The 16,986-nt window shown below is 33.5% G+C and overlaps 3 protein-coding genes and 1 long non-coding RNA gene across 7 annotated transcripts; 2 read left to right on the plus strand and 2 right to left on the minus strand.

The window, feature by feature from the left end:
- Nucleotides 1-212: 212 nt before the first annotated feature.
- On the minus strand, nucleotides 213-1,295 carry LOC124456725. 2 transcript variants are annotated; one of them, XR_006952430.1, is made up of 3 exons: nucleotides 862-877; nucleotides 678-730; nucleotides 213-599 (listed from the first exon to the last, which is right to left on the minus strand). XR_006952430.1 is itself a non-coding variant. In XM_047007099.1 (3 exons), the coding sequence occupies exons 1-3, from the start codon at nucleotides 1,293-1,295 to the stop codon at nucleotides 480-482; spliced, it is 342 nt and encodes a 113-aa protein (XP_046863055.1). In that variant the 3' UTR covers nucleotides 213-479. The 2 variants fall into 2 exon arrangements, 1 of the variants encoding a protein (XP_046863055.1); XM_047007099.1 differs by lacking the exon at nucleotides 862-877 and adding an exon at nucleotides 1,127-1,295.
- LOC124456711 lies at nucleotides 1,248-9,878 on the minus strand. Of its 3 annotated transcripts, XR_006952399.1 has the most exons (9): nucleotides 9,559-9,878; nucleotides 7,298-7,591; nucleotides 7,035-7,112; nucleotides 6,292-6,362; nucleotides 6,123-6,212; nucleotides 3,411-3,473; nucleotides 3,105-3,215; nucleotides 2,040-2,129; nucleotides 1,248-1,318 (listed from the first exon to the last, which is right to left on the minus strand). XR_006952399.1 is itself a non-coding variant. In XM_047007096.1 (5 exons), the coding sequence occupies exons 1-5, from the start codon at nucleotides 9,652-9,654 to the stop codon at nucleotides 6,152-6,154; spliced, it is 600 nt and encodes a 199-aa protein (XP_046863052.1). In that variant the 5' UTR covers nucleotides 9,655-9,860; the 3' UTR covers nucleotides 5,813-6,151. The 3 variants fall into 3 exon arrangements, 1 of the variants encoding a protein (XP_046863052.1); XR_006952406.1 differs by lacking the exon at nucleotides 1,248-1,318 and having other exon boundaries at nucleotides 1,852-2,129; XM_047007096.1 differs by lacking the exons at nucleotides 1,248-1,318; nucleotides 2,040-2,129; nucleotides 3,105-3,215; nucleotides 3,411-3,473 and having other exon boundaries at nucleotides 5,813-6,212; nucleotides 9,559-9,860.
- Nucleotides 9,879-10,769: 891 nt separating this feature from the next.
- Nucleotides 10,770-11,736, plus strand: LOC124456745. Its single transcript, XR_006952442.1, has 3 exons — nucleotides 10,770-11,022; nucleotides 11,132-11,233; nucleotides 11,705-11,736. It is a non-coding gene; the product is annotated as an uncharacterized LOC124456745 (long non-coding RNA).
- Nucleotides 11,737-13,690: 1,954 nt separating this feature from the next.
- LOC124454321 lies at nucleotides 13,691-14,976 on the plus strand. Its single transcript, XM_047005143.1, has 3 exons — nucleotides 13,691-13,838; nucleotides 14,110-14,475; nucleotides 14,794-14,976. Exons 1-3 carry the CDS (start codon nucleotides 13,691-13,693, stop codon nucleotides 14,883-14,885), a joined length of 606 nt encoding a protein of 201 aa, XP_046861099.1. The 3' UTR covers nucleotides 14,886-14,976.
- Nucleotides 14,977-16,986: the final 2,010 nt, after the last annotated feature.

Here is a 16,986-nt window from a genome sequence, read left to right on the forward strand (position 1 = left end):
TTTCTTGAGAAGTATGTACTGGAATTGAACCAGTATACCAGCTAGTGGCTAGTAGCCATTCATAGCTTTTTTGGTTACGTGAGTGAGAATGAGCGATTGTTAAATCAATAAATCTATCTCTGAGGAATCAGAAATCTAAATATCCATAATTTGTAGAAGATCATACATTTTTGCAAAATAGGCCGTTTGCACTGGACAACTACAAATGCGTGTATCTTCTTAGATGTATATACTTGCAAGCGTATGTGCATACATTTTATTTGCAAAAAGAGGAGCATGCAAATAAGTTTCTATTTATAAAAAGTGCATACAAAAAGTATGATTGCACAGCTTTCAGCAACAAAATACTACGAATTATATGCATCTTCTTCTTCAACATCTTCATGAACGTCATGTTCATCGATACAGTCTGATTTACTGTCACTACCATATACGTTGATTATGGACTGTTCTAAGTCGTGAAAGTATTGAAAATCTTTTTATAACTGCACTCTAGCCAATGCAATTCTGCTGTTTGTGATGGCGAGACGACCATGCAGAGTCTTCATTGTGTCTTTTCGCACACAATAGCGATGTTTATATTCATCTAGAAGAAAGCTCTATAAAAGAAACATAATCATGTCAATAAGTATGTTCGTATTTTAAAAGATTGGTGTCATTTTCTCTACTTATCTGACCTCTGTTTCAAGGAAAGAATAGTCATTAGATTCATCAACATTATTTGTAAATACTAAAAAAATAATTGCAAAATATGTTAAACGCATGTACATTACATTCCACGCATGTACATTACATTCCACTGTATATAAATACGTAACCTTTAAGCTTGTTTTAACTTAATACGAACATTTATCTGTATACCTATCCTATCTTTAATCTTATTTTTTCTTTCACAAAGGAGAGGCAAAACGCTTTCTAAATAATAAATCATATAATTTTTCATCTCCATGTTCTGAAGTGCTTTTTCCTCTTCCAATCTTTTAACTACCATGTACTTATCGACAATTTGTGCCTTGAAACGCACATGCAGGTATATCTAAATCTTGTAAAGTAAAATCGTTGAAACTAAAAGCGAGCATGGACGTCACAATATACATAGAACTGTAATTGCTATTCTTTTACACACCATGTGAAGTTGTACTATCTATGTCACACTGGTTAAACGACCAAACAAAATCTCCAGACATGACTTCTTCAGCACTTGTCGTAGGAAGACCACATAGATTTGAGAGGCAATTTAGCTCTTCTACGGTGGATGTTATTTTGGGCTTCTCTTCAGCGCATTTCCTTCTCATAGAAGATCTTTGTTTACTAGAATCTACAGTACGTGCATGTATAATATACGTAACAACGACAAATCGCAATTTTACAGTAATTTGGCAAAATGCTTTGAAATATAAGTCTACATATTTCTACGAATATTTGAAAGTAAACAATGTTAACTCTCGCAAATTTTTTACATTCATTTAATTAAATGAAATTAAACCATGTTTCTAAAAATATTTGAAAGTAAACAATGTTAACTCTCGCAAATTGTTTACATTCATTTCACGAGAAAACATGAGCCCAACAATATTGACCTGCTCACCACTGTGTGACTTCATAGCTCAGTGGTCAGAGCACTGCACCGGCACCGCAGAGGTCATGGGTTCGAATCCCGTTGAGTCACCTGATTTTTTCAGGTCCTGAGACGATTGCTTAAATTGTCCAGCTAAGTGCGAAGATCATATCTCATTTAATTTCAAAACACCGCACTGCATAAAACATTCACAAAAATTTTCTTCTCGTCGTGATTATGCATTACTTTCTTTATATTGAATTATAGTATAATATATCACCATGTCATAAAAATAGTTTTGTTTTATATAATTTCTTAAATCTAAACGGCAAATTTTTCACGGTACACCTCATGCACTTCTATTTTCCTCCAATAATCCACACTCTAAACCCATTCCAATTAAATTTGGATCTTCAAAAATTTCCATAGACTATCACCAACTATTGTATTGTTAATGGTCTGCTTTCACAAACCAACTGACCTCATTATCCTTGTCTGACAAAATGTCATTTACAACTGACTTGTCAGTATGTTCCTTTGCTGTTGTGAACTGTTGAAAAATTGCCTCTGGCTGAAAAATTTATGAAGTCAAGTAAAATAAGAACGCCAACCATACGTTTGTGCCAACAAAATAAAGAAGATATAGCCAATAAAAGGAAAGACTGAATTAGTCTGGAGAATCAGTAGTGAACCAATTCAAGGTAGCATTGATGTAAATACTCAAGCAATTGTTTCATACAAAGTAAAAAATCACGTAAGTAGTCATTTATGATAACATCCAGTAATGACCAGTGTCATCCAGTGATGATGAATGACATGTAATAATGTTGAAGCAAATGCGTAAGTTAAGCGATGATTTTTTTCGTACAAACATTGACACAATGTTTGCAATCACAATCAATCTAGTGAAATGAAAGTGAAATCGTATATAAGTTGATTATAAAGTTTTTACTAAAGCCTTTACCTGGTCAGAAAAAATCCAAGATAATTTCAAAAATTTTGAATTTAAATCAAAAAATGACCAAAAGCTTAAAAATTTGATCAGAAATAAAAACAAAGTATATAGTCAAATTTTACGCACAATATGCGCAGTTCTTCAATGATATTCAAAAAATAATTCAGAATAATAAAATTCAAAAATTTCACTGTTTTGTGAAATATAAATTTAAATGTAGAACTTAAAATAGCATGACAAATTTGGAGAATGCTACGACGAAATATGATTTGAAAATGTTTTCCCTGAAGTTATTTACAGAATCGAAGAAAGAATGCGAGTCTTGATAATTTGTCAACTAATTCGAATGGTTGCTACTGACATTATGACCTGAGACCAAACCATTGATTACAGGTTTCTCAGTTGAGCATTTAGCAGTATCATGAATTAAAACAGATGAATGAGCATGCACATAGCATGTGTCAGCTTTAACCCATTAGGCTACAAGTAAACAATCAATCATGTAGAAAATATAAACTCAATATATAACTTACTGATAGCTCTCCTTAAATATATATACATTGTAAAGAAGACTAAAAAACAGCACAGTACCACGTCTGTCTCCAATGGCGTTAATTTGCTGTCTGATAATTTATCACGGGTGCATGGCACTTGATCAATGGTTTCACCAATTAATATGCGTTGAGAACTAAAGCCATTTTCCTGGGAGTAAATACACAAAACATTATGATTGACAAATTTACAGACCACTATATTAGAGAGGTTGTTTCCTTAGAGACATCTTCCCACACTTCTGTCTTTAAAATAGTAACTTCATAATTTACATAATTCATAACTTACTAACATTAATCTATAAAATACTTTTGTTCCATCATTGTAATACATATACATATTTACCTCATCACTTGTATTTGTTTCGTGCGCAAGCTCTTCTATCGAATTGTTATTCACGTTTCCCGGCTACAATTGACAAATAATCAAGCAATGATAGCATATAGAGTGTATTGTAAACTGAGAAAAAAAGTTTAAACTTTGATACTGTGCATTAAACTCGTACTTTTGTAGAGGCGAAGTCTTGTAGACATTACTGTGTTGTAAATAAGAGTTGCACTATCAAATATTAGAGAACGTCCAGGTTTAGACTCTCAATGATTGATAGGTTTCTAATAAATGTCCAATTTTTTGCCACCTCATTCACTTATTGAGTAAACTAGTAAACGAATTTGTAGTAGCTTATGCAAGGGTGGTTCCAGTATTTCATTCAGTGATGAATGCATTATTCGGAAAATTCGCATTACAATAACGTTTTCATCAACAAGTCAATAAGTCATACGATCTTAGTAAAGAGTGCACCCTCTGCAACGCCTTCTAGATCCGTATATGTTATATTAGACAAGATGGCATGATTAAGTTTTGCAATTAATTGCTTTAGATAAACTATAATAAAAGCGGATAAAACTGGTATGATTATTAATGAAAACATGTGATGGTTGTTAACATGAAATGCGATTTCTCCACTGGATTTCTATCTCATAAAGTTTTATGTGGGGGTCTAAAGGCAAAATTATAAATACAATTAAATAAATATGCTGAAGCCAGCTTTTCATGCTTATTTTAATGATAATATTACTGTTGAAAACTGCAATTGGTTCTCTTTATTTTTCAAAATCCAGAAGTAAAAACAAACACGCGCAGTTGTGTAAAATTGGAATTTAGTTAGCTATATAGGAAACGAGAACAAAGCATATTGTGATCATTGATTAATGTCATGTGATAGACGATACTGATGTAAATGCGTATCTGATTTTTGCAGTTAAAGCATAATTTCACCATAAAATTTCCCTTATCAGCACGCTGTTGTCGTTTTGGCTTTTTCACAAGAATTGATTTTATGCTCGAAGATACAAAGCTCTTGACTTTGTTCAAAAATAAAACGAAGTAAAAACACGTTGTATAATTTAGGTAGAGCAACAAGGATTTAATTGAGTTTTATCTTGGATTAAGATAAACCTAATGCAAACAAACAAATGTAAAGTTTTTCATAAAGTTTTTACCAAAGCCTTTATCGCGTTAGCAGAACACTGAGGTATATTGCTTGGGAAATGCTTAGAGGTTGATATTAACATACATAACCAAGCCATGATAAAATATACCCATTTACTTTATTATCCACCGATATCAACAGTAATTGGATGTGCAAGAGTTACGACACTAAGGTTTTTCGTGGAAAACAAATCCTTTCACAAAGTGCTGACTGATAATTAAGGAAGTTTCAGGTCAAGCTAAAACATGTACATGTGTAAACGAGGGAGGTTTTCCATGGTAGTTGGATCAAACAGTGATTTGCCTACCCTTTTCGTAAACAATATTTTTGCAATCTTTCTGATACATATAAGTTTTAACCTGTGAACCTTTTCCTGCCGAAATAATCATTCTCTCTTAATGCACCTCTGAGACGTCCTTTAATCGTCTAAATCTTATTTAGCTGGTCCAAGATGCCTATCCCGCTCATTTTTTTGGGAGGGGAGAAAAGTTTATCTATCATTTTTTCCGGATATCCATTTCAAAGAAATATCTTTTTCAATGAGTTGAGATCACTTTCAATGAACTCCTCTGTTGACAGTCTAAGCGTTTGATAAAGCAAACATTTTACTAAAGAAATCTTTTCTCTTTGTAAAGAAAAAGAGTCACAGCTTGTGTACAAACCCATAAGAGTTGCCTTCCAATGAATACTAGTAAAGAATTGACCATTGCATTATGGATTATGTTTTCAAGTTATCCCTGTTTTGAGCTCAATCTTCTCTTTTAGAGATGACGTACATTCTTTCTTGACATTATAAATATCGGTAGATTTTAAATTTTCATTTAGCAGACGTTGACAACTGATCAGTATGTAGTCTGCCGAAGTGTAACGTGTCGTTTAGTTTCATAACAGTTCTTTCAGAACTATTAACTTACTACTTTTGCCACTCGCCATGGTATTTGCCATATTTAAAACGATTTTCAAGTACATGTTTGTGGATATAGATCATCCAGGTTAGTGCGGTCCTGAGAAGAACTGTTGTGTTGATTGTTGACTGGCAAGTCAACAATCAAAGACTGAGATATTGTAATATTGCATTAAAAGCTTTCAGTGAAAATTGTTTTCATACACTGTACACAGTGGACATAGAGGCTTCATGCCAATTAAAAAATGTAGAAAGGCAAATCAAGGGGATATTTCTTTGGCGGCTTGATGAAATTGTCATTGGTATACTATTAGGTAAACACGAAACGCTAAGATCTTACGATCTCATACGCAGAATTAGAAAAAATCATGATAAAAAAAGGTAAAAAATTACAAAAATTTTCTTCTTGTCGTGATTACGCATTACTTTCTTTATATTGAATTATAGTATAATATATCACCATATCATAAAAATAGTTTTGTTTTATATAATTTCGTAAATCTAGACGCAAATTTTTCACGGTACACCTCATGCACTTCTATTTTCTTTCAATCATCCACACTCTTAACCCATTCCAATTAAGATTTGGATCTTTAAAAATTTCCCTAAACTATCACCGACTATTGTATTGTTAACGATCTGCTTTCAAAAATCAACTGACCTCATTGTCTTTGTCTGGCGAAATATCATTTACAACTGACTTGTCAGTATGTTCCCTTGCTGTTGGGAACTGTTGACAAATTGCCTCTGGCTGAAAAATTTATGAAGTCATGTGAAATAAAAACACCATCCATACGTCTGTGCCAACAAAATAAAGAAGACATAGCTACCGTAGAATCTTCATTTTTTCATTACAGACTTGAATTGCCTTTTTTGGCGATTTCTGTTCATCCCTTGACAGCTACAATGAACCAAAATTTTGTACCATTATTGTTCTGAGTCAACTAACATCTGGAGCAAAAAATATTTCTCTAGCTGTAGTAAACTGCTGTCCTCAACAGCGTTGATCTCGGGAATTTTAAGTGAAACAGTTTGGATTCTTTTTTGGAATTTTTATTTTGAATAGTAATTTTTTTGATTTTTGTACATTTCAGTAGGAGAATTTAGGTTTAAGAATAGCTTTTTGTGAAAATTTTTCAACTTATAAACGATTGTGCCACACGTTATGAAGATAAACCACGGTGCTAAACCAGTTAGCTGTATACATTTCAACTGGTAGAAAGCTGTGACTTGTATATAGGACCAAAATTTTAATGTAAGAAGTCAAAATGTGTGTATTGAGTGTAGCGACTTACTGTTCCTTCAAGGAGACTGGGAAAATAAGAAGTTTTGAGATCTTTTGAGACTTAAGATTTTCATTAAATTACGCTGAGGAGCGTAGGTCATGCAATGTTTATAGCTTTCACCAATCAATAACCTCATCAACTACATGCTGCACATTGTCCTTTACAATAGACTCATTTTTCTCAGCTATCGTGGACGGATTTCTACTTTTCTAGGAATTTTGAAGAATTCCACATGATGTGAAATTAGAACGCCATCCACAATTATGTGCAAAAATAAATCGACATACTGTTGGATCTCTATGTAGTTCACCAGTTTCTTCTTTTGAAAGAGGAGCCTCTTTCAATGTTTCTTGCCCACCTGAAGCCTATATACAATAAACAAAGATTGAATAAAACAGTTTCCTACCCACCTTTTAAGCAAAAGGAAATTTTTAAGTTTGGTCATCCAAGTTAAACTCATGAAAATAAAAAATAACTACACAAGGATGAAATTTGGCATTGAACAGGAATTTTATGAACTATGAGATGATATGGGACCGAGAAAAATCACCTTTTTGACTTGAACACGTTTGTCGGGCACATTTCGATCTTTTTCCCTATATTCCTTTAGTTCTTCTTTCAAGCTCCTTATTTCATTGTCTTTTTCGCTGTTTTGCAACTTCAATCTCCGATTTTCATCGTTTTGTTTGCTGAGTTGCAACTTCATTGTGCTGAGCTCCAACCTCAATGTCCATATTTCATGGTCTTTTTCGCTGCTTTCCAACCTCAATGTCCATATTTCATCATCTTTTTTTTCGTGAGAAGCGATGGATAAATTACTTACTTCACAATGGATTAAATTTTCCTAAAAAAGGACAACTATTAATATTTTCACTGGTCACTTATTTTGTTCAATAAATATTACTGAGATACAAGTCTATTGTATTCGTAGTGACATTGTTTTTGTCCACTCAGGGTTGAATTTGAGCGTTGCCATTTTAAGTAATGTTTCTACATGGAACAACTGTCCAGATGAATGTGGTGAATGTAAGGTATAATGTCAGCACAGAGTAGATACATATACAGAAGCGCCACTCAGCGAAAAATCTGTCCCCTACTTGTACCCAGTTCTTAAGTGTGCATCTTTTGCATCCGCCATTACTCCAGCCAGATAAACTAATCAAAATGAATATAGATTAATATTATGAAGAGTTGTTTTTCGAAAATTTGACGAATGTAAATTCACTTACGGACAAAATTTTTAATGTCATCAGACAGGATACAAAGCATATGAGGTGAGAAACAGTTTTGTTGTAAAATACGTTCTTCAAATATAATTTTACGGGTTTTATAGTTTCTTGCCTTGAATTGTATGTGAGATCCATGTTTAGAACGTCTCTTATAATGAACGGCAGTTGCCCTGAGAATTTATAATTTAGGACAAAGGTGATAAATATATTTAGTGTGATTCCATTTCTGTATTTTCAAGTAAAGAGTTTCCTATTAGAATGGTCAATGGATTTGTTACAAGCGATAAAACGACCTACTGTGCGTAATGTACATTCTTTAAAGGAAGACGTTATTAGTATAGAATTTGGACTAAACTAATTGATTCTTGAATCGGGGCTTTCTATTTGCAATGTAGCTTGTCTGCATAATTGTAATTGAAAGTTTTTATTTGTAATTTTATATTGAGTTCCTGTGGCTATCATGTCTGTCAAATTTGTATTAACTTACAAATAAAGATGTTTTTTGTTGTCTTATTTTTAATTAACAATATATGAAATTACAAGTATTTAAAGAATGAAGTTATTCATAAATTGTTTCTAATAAATTAACAACTTTGTCATCATGTCAAACATATTGTCAAGCTCCTACAGCTTAGCTCTTTGGTTAAACTTCACTTGTGAGTTGTGACCAAAAACTGTACGTGAAAAATGATTTCCAAGATTTCAAATGTTAGAACAAATATCTTCAAGATTCTCTGCAGAATTATTAAATGATAAAATTAAAACTGAAGACAAACCATATACTGAGTACACATCTTGTCAGATACATATGTTATTTTGAAAATATTCTCAATAAACCCTCATTTATCAAAACGAACGTCAAATTAATGGATAAATTGTTGAAAGCTTGATGTGTTAACTGTATCCACACAAAAAATATTAAAAAAATGGCCAATCTATAGAAATATTTGGGTTTATTTGCCAAAACCCATCCATAGAACTATATATTATATTACGATCTGCCTGCACTCATCTGGCTGGAAATATGGCCGCCGTTTAAAATACCCGGATTGTAGAACTCAAAACAGGGGACAAGAACATCAAAGGTTCCGACATCGAGTGGCGCTTCTGTATACGTATCTATTCTGTGATGTCAGTATAAATCCTGTGTTACCTTCACAGTAGTATTAAATATAAATATCAAAGCCCACCATAATGCGTAAAACAGCCATAAAGAAAAAAATAATATTTCTTTACGACAAAGTGTTAATAGCTAACGTCTCGTCTTTATGATGAACGGCGAAGGCTTTAATACTTTTTGTATTTCGTAATTTCGATTACGATTCCCGCCTGGTTCAAAGATCACAGCGACATTATCATGTACTGAAGTACATCAGTACAACTCTATTATTTAAAAATCTCTTCCTCTGTAAGATGATTGAAACATTTACAAACCATACTAACAAATCTCAGTATATCAAATGACAATCAAATAAAATTAAGGCATTTGCTAAAGCTACTACAAAGTATTACAAAATCAAAAATCTTGTGAGCCAGATTTATGTATTTTTTATTTTTTTCTAACAAAGTAAGAAAATAATACCTTACAAGCTGAAGAAAAGCGAGAATCTTGTCCTATCAAACAAGAAAACTGCGAGCAATTAAATGAACTTGCTTCTCCACCGCGTGCTGCCGCCATGAACGTTACAACTGACTGGTTTCGCGCGTTTCACGTGCGTTGTACTTTCTCTCGTAAAAATACGTAACGACTTCGGACGAATGTAAACTGTTGTGTCAACCCAGTCTCTTCCTTAAATTAACCCTATACGCTAATAGTGAAAATACCTTTAAATTGACTCTAGAAGTCAATTTGAAACGTCCATTCAAACAACAGTCCTGGTGACATGAGTGGCACCTTTGCCAGTTGCCGAAATGAAAAAACCAAAAAACTTAGCGCGTGCCATTTTGTTTTGTTATAGGAGCGAAGATATTTTACAGTACCCTGTATCAGTATTTTTATGAAATATTAAACACATCGGGGTTTCACCTCTTATTTATGCAATCACATGTCTCATAAACGCAGTAAGCTGAGTAAACCAACGATTGATGAGCAGCTGCTGTCTGCAATAAGCAATGTTAATGCTATTACAAATCAAGGTGTTCGAAGTAGAAGTAAAACTATTAAGAAGAAAAAGGACAGTAGAGATATAGTTCTTCAAAGAAACGAAGATGGCGAACGGATTATTCATAAGCCGAGGAAAAGCACTCCGAGCAATAGAAATACACAAAGAGGTGTGTGCTGGGGAAATAATACTATTATCAAAGAAATAGAAGCATTTTAGATTTTTGTTTAACTTGTATGTTACATTTTTATGTTACTTGTTGTTATTACTATCATAGATGAGGAAATGCCTACAACATCGTCAGATTTACATTATGTTGCACAGGAAATGTTATGTGATGACAGTGTGACAAAAAGAGGTTGTTGATAATACTTCTTACATCTCAACTTTACATAACAGAAGCAAAACTTTTGTGCTGTCCAGGCCACTGCATCTATACATAGTTTTTATATTTTTATACACATGTGACTGTGCTTTTAACACTTCAATGTACTCTTTTTATAATTGTGCCATATTTTAGAAAAAAAAAATAGAAAAGGAAACAGCTTTATGTCATAAAATCATTTCATTTTCATTTTAGATCTTGAAGCTATTCTTGAAAGCTGTCAGTTGGTTATTGGAGAAGTGGATACTGGCCATCTGCTTGGCAAAAAAAATGGAAAATCGAGAAGAAAAATGGGAAATTATGAGGGAAAAAATATTCAATGTCACTGTGTCATCATTTGCTCCTCCTTTATCTGCTATGAAGTGTTGTAGATGCAATGAAAATGAAGCTGTACTGAGATGCAGACAACGTGGTGTGTTGAGATATATTTGTCGATTATGTGATGATGATGTCCATGAGAATAATCCTCTCCATGATCGAGAAGTGTGGTTGGATGGTTATTTTTAATATATCAAGCCAACACAATCCATTTCATCTGATGGAAAGATTTGCAGCATTGGTAAGTATAATGTACATACTATTGAATTTTATATAAATATTTGTTGTTTTTTTTGTTGTGCCCGATGTGAGAGAAATGTTTTTCTGTGATGATGCTGTTATCTTTGTAGATCGATCATGTCCCATCCTTTACCCATCATCATGTCAGTTGTGTAATGAACCTATCATCAAAACTACCAACAGCTCTCTTGTGATTATGATCACTTGTGAAGGTGAAAGTGTCCTTATGCAATTTTTTTACAGAGTTCAAATAACAATTTTTGTTATATGGATGTACATATGATGCATCTTATTAAAATCGGATTTGTTAGGGGCTCATTATCTTAGTCACATTTAGAAAAGTACACAGGCAGCAGGTTGGATTTTACACTAATTCATAGACTTTAGATTGAAACTAAAAACTTCAAATCATCAATGAAGTTGCTGGCTTCTTATGAAACCCCAGGATTTGATTTCTTTGAAGCGCATATTTTCAGCACTGTACTGGTTATTTTTGATTATATTTTGTCTTCAACAGGACGATTTGATCTTAATTGATTCACTGTACATTGCTCATCTTGTCAGTGGAAGTGGTCACCAATTTCTGTTGACAATATAATTGAGAGTGGCTGGTGGCCTGGTAGCCCTGAAAATTTTCATTACATATTTAGTCAAGATGTCTTTAATTTGTGGGATGCATTTAGAAAGAGGATGCCTGGGTCATCACAATCTGCTTTCGTAAGAAGTTTGGAAGATATTTCCAGCTCTAGAGGAAGGGTGATTATTTTTTATGCTATCAACATATCTTTGTTAGTGTGCTTTTTACTTTGTGTATATTTTTTGTCTCGCAAACCAAAAGCTACAAGACGTAAATCTAGGTTTCAAAATAATCCTTTATGATCATTTCTTTCTGTGAATTTTGGTAAATTCTGGGAAGTCAAGGAAAATTTGTTTAAAATTTGTAACAAGCACATGTCAATTTTTGTGGGCTTCATATAATGTGCATGTTTGAAGTATGAGAACTATATTATAGTACAGTGGGGTTTTGCATAATCAACAAATAGTATATAATTGGGCTATGTTTTGATGTGGAACTGGTTTCACTAGGAAAATGTTATCAATCCAGTCACATTCAGAAAATTATTTGCTGAATAGAGCTATTGCCAACATGAAATTGACCTTCTTCATGAGCAGACATGGAAAAATTGCCCTCCTTGTAATATTGATCAACATTCATGTCATGTTGATGGAAATCAAAAAGTGTACAGATTCAGCAAAGTACCAAGGTTTGTGATATTGGATGGCGAATTCTCAAACTTGCAAAAATGGAATTACCCTTTGTAAACGATTCAGATACTTTTATGTTTTAATAAATTGAACCAATTTTAACAAATCCAAGAAAAAGACCTACTGCTCATGTTTGATTCTTTACCTGCATTGTTGGGTTTATGAGTGCTTGTGTTCTAAATTGATAACTTACTTTTACCTCAGGGGTCCAGTCCAGTGTTATTATCATGATGTATTGATTGCAAACAATAGTTTTGTGGACTCTCATTTAAAAAGTCTTGATTCAAAGTCAATTCAGGTAATGTGTTATGATGTAGGATTGAAAGGTAGTAGTCTATTATTAGGTTAAAGCATTTTTTATAGAATGAAGATAAGTCTTGTGGTGACACCCATTGGGAAAGCTGCAAAAATGGTCTCCAAGTCAAAGAAAAAACCAAGACGAGACTCGACTTGAAGTTGCTGGATGCAGGCACTCGATTGCTCAAGCTACTTTGAACATGTTCAGAGGAGAAATTTATGGCTATGCTCACTACTTGCATATGAATTTTTTACAACCACATAAAGTTAAATATATGTGGGAAGATATTATATGCAAATATTGGCCTTGGGCTCTACGTGTTACATCGGAAGAAAATCAAAATGCGCTAAGAAATATTGCACCAGCACTGTCTATAATGCATGGGAAATCACACAGTTGGTCATGTCAGGTACGTTACATACGTAGGTTATGATTGTTTACCCAATAACTCGTAAGCTAAATACCACATACGCCGACGATGATGCTCTATTAAAGATGTTATGAGACGAAGTGTGCTTTTTCAAACTGTAATAATACTGTATTTCACTTAACCAAACCGTGGTTACATAAATCTGAAATGGGTTGTCTTGAATAGATGATTCTTTTCACACTTTTTAGTTTATTTGGAGCGGAAGATGGCAAAGTGGTGCGGCAGCAACTGCTGGCGAAGAAGTTGAGCAAATAAATTCGTATTTGTCATTACTTGGCTCGAATACTAAAAATATGACGGCCTCCGGTGAGTATTATTTTCTTATCTGTATATCCACTCAGGTTTTTTGGTCGATTAAGTCCATGAACCAATGTGCACATTAATGGTTGTACGTATTAAGGACGAGAAGAATGCATTACTGAACACCTTCTGAGTTGGAACAAGCGGAAAATTTTAAACTTGGCAAAATCACTTGTTATTCGAATGAAAAAGGTTACACGTTGTAAATGTCTTTAGTTAATTGTCAAAATTATACTAGTGTGAGTCCATGATTCTAATGTGTGCTACGTACGTGTATAATATGAAATGAATTTACAGTTCATAGTTGTGTATAGGTGTTGTTTGAACCCAATACGTTTACTGCGCTAATATGATTATTTTTCACTGTTTTTCATTATGTGTACTTGTGTTTCGAAGACCGAAAGGAAACTTTCATCTGCTAGGGACGATTTTGTAAAGTTAAGAAGCGAACTTAATGTCCAGGATTCAGACTTGGACGACTCGATAATGCAGTGGAAAGAAGATGTTCAACAATTTGCGAGAGGTATGCCTCTGTTATAACATTGTTTACTTTCAAATATTTTTAGAAACATGGTTTAGTATTGAACAGTTCTGTACTTATGGTTGATTTGTGTTCAAACATCATTTTAAACGAAACTATATGAAATAATTCTTGACCTGGCTCAAATTTTTATGTTTGGCAATTGTTATTTTTAACAATTCATTTTACCCCCGGAAAATATATAGATATACAGTATTGTATGGAGTGCTTAGTAATTACGTAGATAAATTAATATTTTTTGTTGTTTGTCTAGAACAACAAATTGGAGTTTCTTCGTTAAAAGGTGCCGCCGAAGAGTTCTTCCTTTTGCATCAAACTGTTGAAAATGCTCAACATTTGGAGAATTTTGTAAAAGCCAACGATGATAAAACGCGGACATTATTGGGTGATATGCGTTTCGTTCATGACGCTCAAAACAAAGTGAAACAACTTGAACAAAATGCAACAAGATTGCTGGAATTGAAAAGACAGCTTTTAGATGGACATGTGAGAGAGGAGCAGCTTCTTGAGCAAGGAAAGTCGCAGCTGGCAAAAATCACAGTAGCAAAGCTGCAGAAGAGATTAGAAATGTTGTATTTTTCAGTCACTAGACGCACAAAAGAAATAACTTCTCTTGCTGGTGAGTTTTGTTGGGGTTTTTTAATGAGTAACTGTAAGCATTATTTTAAAGTTCGTTGCAAAATCTAAGTGAGTTAGATTTTAGATGTAGGCGACACAAAATGCAAAATATGGAACAGTTTTATTCGAGATAAATTGTGCTTTATCTAAAAGTAAACGGGTAAATACCATCTACACCATCCTCGTAGAAATATGTAGACTTATATTTATGGGCCACCCTACACTTATTTTTTGCCGAATTATTTCAAAGCATCTTGCCAAATTACTGTAAAATTGCGATTTGTCGTTGTTACGTATATTATACATGTACGTACTGTAGATTCTAGCAAACGAAGATCTTCCATGAGAAGGAAATGCGCTAAAGAAAAGTCCGAAATAGCATCCACCGTAGAAGAGTTAAATTGCCTCTGAAGTCTGTGTGGTCTTCCTACGACAAGTGCGGAAGAAGTCATGTCTGGATATTTTGTTTGGTCGTTTAACCAGTGTGACATAGATAGTACGACTTCACATGGTGTGTAAAAGAATAGCAAATATTGTTCTATGTATATTGTGACGTCCATGCTCGCTTTTAGTTTGAACTATTTTACTTAACAATATTTAGATATACCTGTGCGTTTCAAGGCACAAGTTGTCGATAAGTACATGTTAGTTAAAAGATTGGAAGACGAAAAAGCACTTCTGAACATGGAGATGAAAAATTATATGATTTATTATTTGGAAAACGTTTTGCCTCTCCTTTGTGACAGAAAAGAGAAGATTAAACATAGGATAGGTATACAGATAAATGTTCGTATTATGTTAAAACAAGCTTAAAGATTACGTATTTATTTACAGTGGAATATAATGTACATGCGTTTAACATATTTTGCAATTATTTTTTTAGTATTTACAAATAATGTTGATGAATCTAATGACTATTCTTTCCTTGAAACTGAGGTCAGATAAGTAATGAAAATGACACCAATCTTTTAAATACGAACATACTTATTGACATGATTACGTTTGTTTTATAGAGCTTTCTTCTAGATGAATATAAACATCGCTATTGTGTGCGAAAAGACACAATGAAGACTCTGCATGGTCGTCTCGCCATTACAAACTGCGAAATTGCATTTGCCAGAGTGCAGTTGAAAAAAGGTGTTTATTACTTTCACGACTTAGAACAGTCCATAGTCAACGTATACGATAGTGACAGTGAATCAGACTATAGCGATGAAGATGACGTTCATGAAGATGACGTTCATGAAGATGACGTTCATGAGATGACGTTCATGAAGATGTTGAAGAAGAAGATGCATATAATTCGTAGTATTTTGTTGCTGAAAGCTGTGCTATCATTATTTTTGTGTGCACTTTTTATAAATAGAAAATTTTTGCACGTTGCTCTTTTTGTAAATAAAATGTATGCACATGCACTTGCAAGTATGTACATCTAAGAAGATACACGCATTTGTAGTTGTTCAGTGCAAACGGCCTATTTTGCAACAATCTATAATCTACAAATTGCCCTTTTTCGCAACACAAATTGTCTTTTTCCTTGATATTTTGATTTCTGATTCCTCTGTGATAGATTTAATGATTCAACAGTCGCTCATTCTCACTCACGTAACCAAAAAAGCTATGAATGGCTACCAGCCACTAGCTGGTATACTGGTTCAATTCCAGTACATAGCTCTCAAGAAAGTGGTTACTACGTACATATCTATATCTCAGACACCCTGGATGTAAGGAAGCCATTCACCTTTTGCAGCTGTTATAAGTTGTTTGTTAACAAAAGTGATTGAAAACATGTTTCATCAAGATTGTAGACATTTCTGTTTTAAATTTGGTTAATAAATTGTACAATTGGTACTTAACTCCATGAAAGCAGCCTTAACCGGTGTTTCTACGATGAATGGCAAGTAATATGTCACTAATTGTTTTATAGAACGTCAAGGTATGATGTGGGAATGCCGTATGCAGAAAAAGTCGTTTGATGTATGTTATAAACTGTATAATAAACACAATATTCTTACTATAAGTTATAATCTAACTTTTATGTTTCCATTGTTTCTTCTTTTGTGTTACACTCCGTCTATATAATAGCGGACAGTAAAAAATTGTGACGTCATTGTGACGCTGGTGAAAACACTTACTGCTTACAGCCTATGCATTGTGTATATAGTATATATAGCTTATATAGTGTATAGGGCCTATATAGCGTATATAGTGTATATAGCCTATATAGTGTATATATAGTGTGCATAGCCTATATAGTGTATATAGTGTGTATAGCCTATATAGGTATTTAGTGTGTATAGCCTATATAGTGTATACAGCGTATATAGTGTGTATAGTGTGCATAGCCTATATAACGTGTATTGCTTATATATCGTGTGTATCGTAAGAATGTATCAAAAAAGTATATTATGGTAAAAAGTTCTTCGTAACAAGACGCACGCGGTACAGGGGTACAGCTGGAAAAGAAAGTTTCAAAAAATGCAAAATGTTATAGCAGTGAAATATCTCCTGG

This window comes from Xenia sp. Carnegie-2017, unplaced genomic scaffold (genome assembly GCF_021976095.1).
Source record: "Xenia sp. Carnegie-2017 unplaced genomic scaffold, XeniaSp_v1 HiC_scaffold_13, whole genome shotgun sequence".
NCBI classification, from domain to species: domain Eukaryota; kingdom Metazoa; phylum Cnidaria; class Anthozoa; order Malacalcyonacea; family Xeniidae; genus Xenia; species Xenia sp. Carnegie-2017.

Bases quoted from the DNA above. Each gene is read 5' to 3' on its own strand.
- LOC124456711 (XM_047007096.1), bottom strand. From the start codon at position 9,654: ATGGCGGCAGCACGCGGTGGAGAAGCAAGTTCATTTAATTGCTCGCAG. The intron at 7,113-7,297 runs GTGATTTTTCTC...TATTGTATATAG, and splicing joins AACGTGTTCAAGTCAAAAAG to GCTTCAGGTGGGCAAGAAAC. The intron at 6,363-7,034 runs GTATGTCGATTT...GGTTCATTGTAG, and splicing joins AACTACATAGAGATCCAACA to CTGTCAAGGGATGAACAGAA.
- LOC124456725 (XM_047007099.1), bottom strand. From the start codon at position 1,295: ATGAGAAGGAAATGCGCTGAAGAGAAGCCCAAAATAACATCCACCGTA. The intron at 731-1,126 runs GTGTGTAAAAGA...TTATTTTTTTAG, and splicing joins AGATAGTACAACTTCACATG to TATTTACAAATAATGTTGAT. The intron at 600-677 runs GTCAGATAAGTA...TTTCTTTTATAG, and splicing joins ATTCTTTCCTTGAAACAGAG to AGCTTTCTTCTAGATGAATA.
- LOC124454321 (XM_047005143.1), top strand. From the start codon at position 13,691: ATGTGTACTTGTGTTTCGAAGACCGAAAGGAAACTTTCATCTGCTAGG. The intron at 13,839-14,109 runs GTATGCCTCTGT...TTGTTTGTCTAG, and splicing joins TGTTCAACAATTTGCGAGAG to AACAACAAATTGGAGTTTCT. The intron at 14,476-14,793 runs GTGAGTTTTGTT...TACGTACTGTAG, and splicing joins AGAAATAACTTCTCTTGCTG to ATTCTAGCAAACGAAGATCT.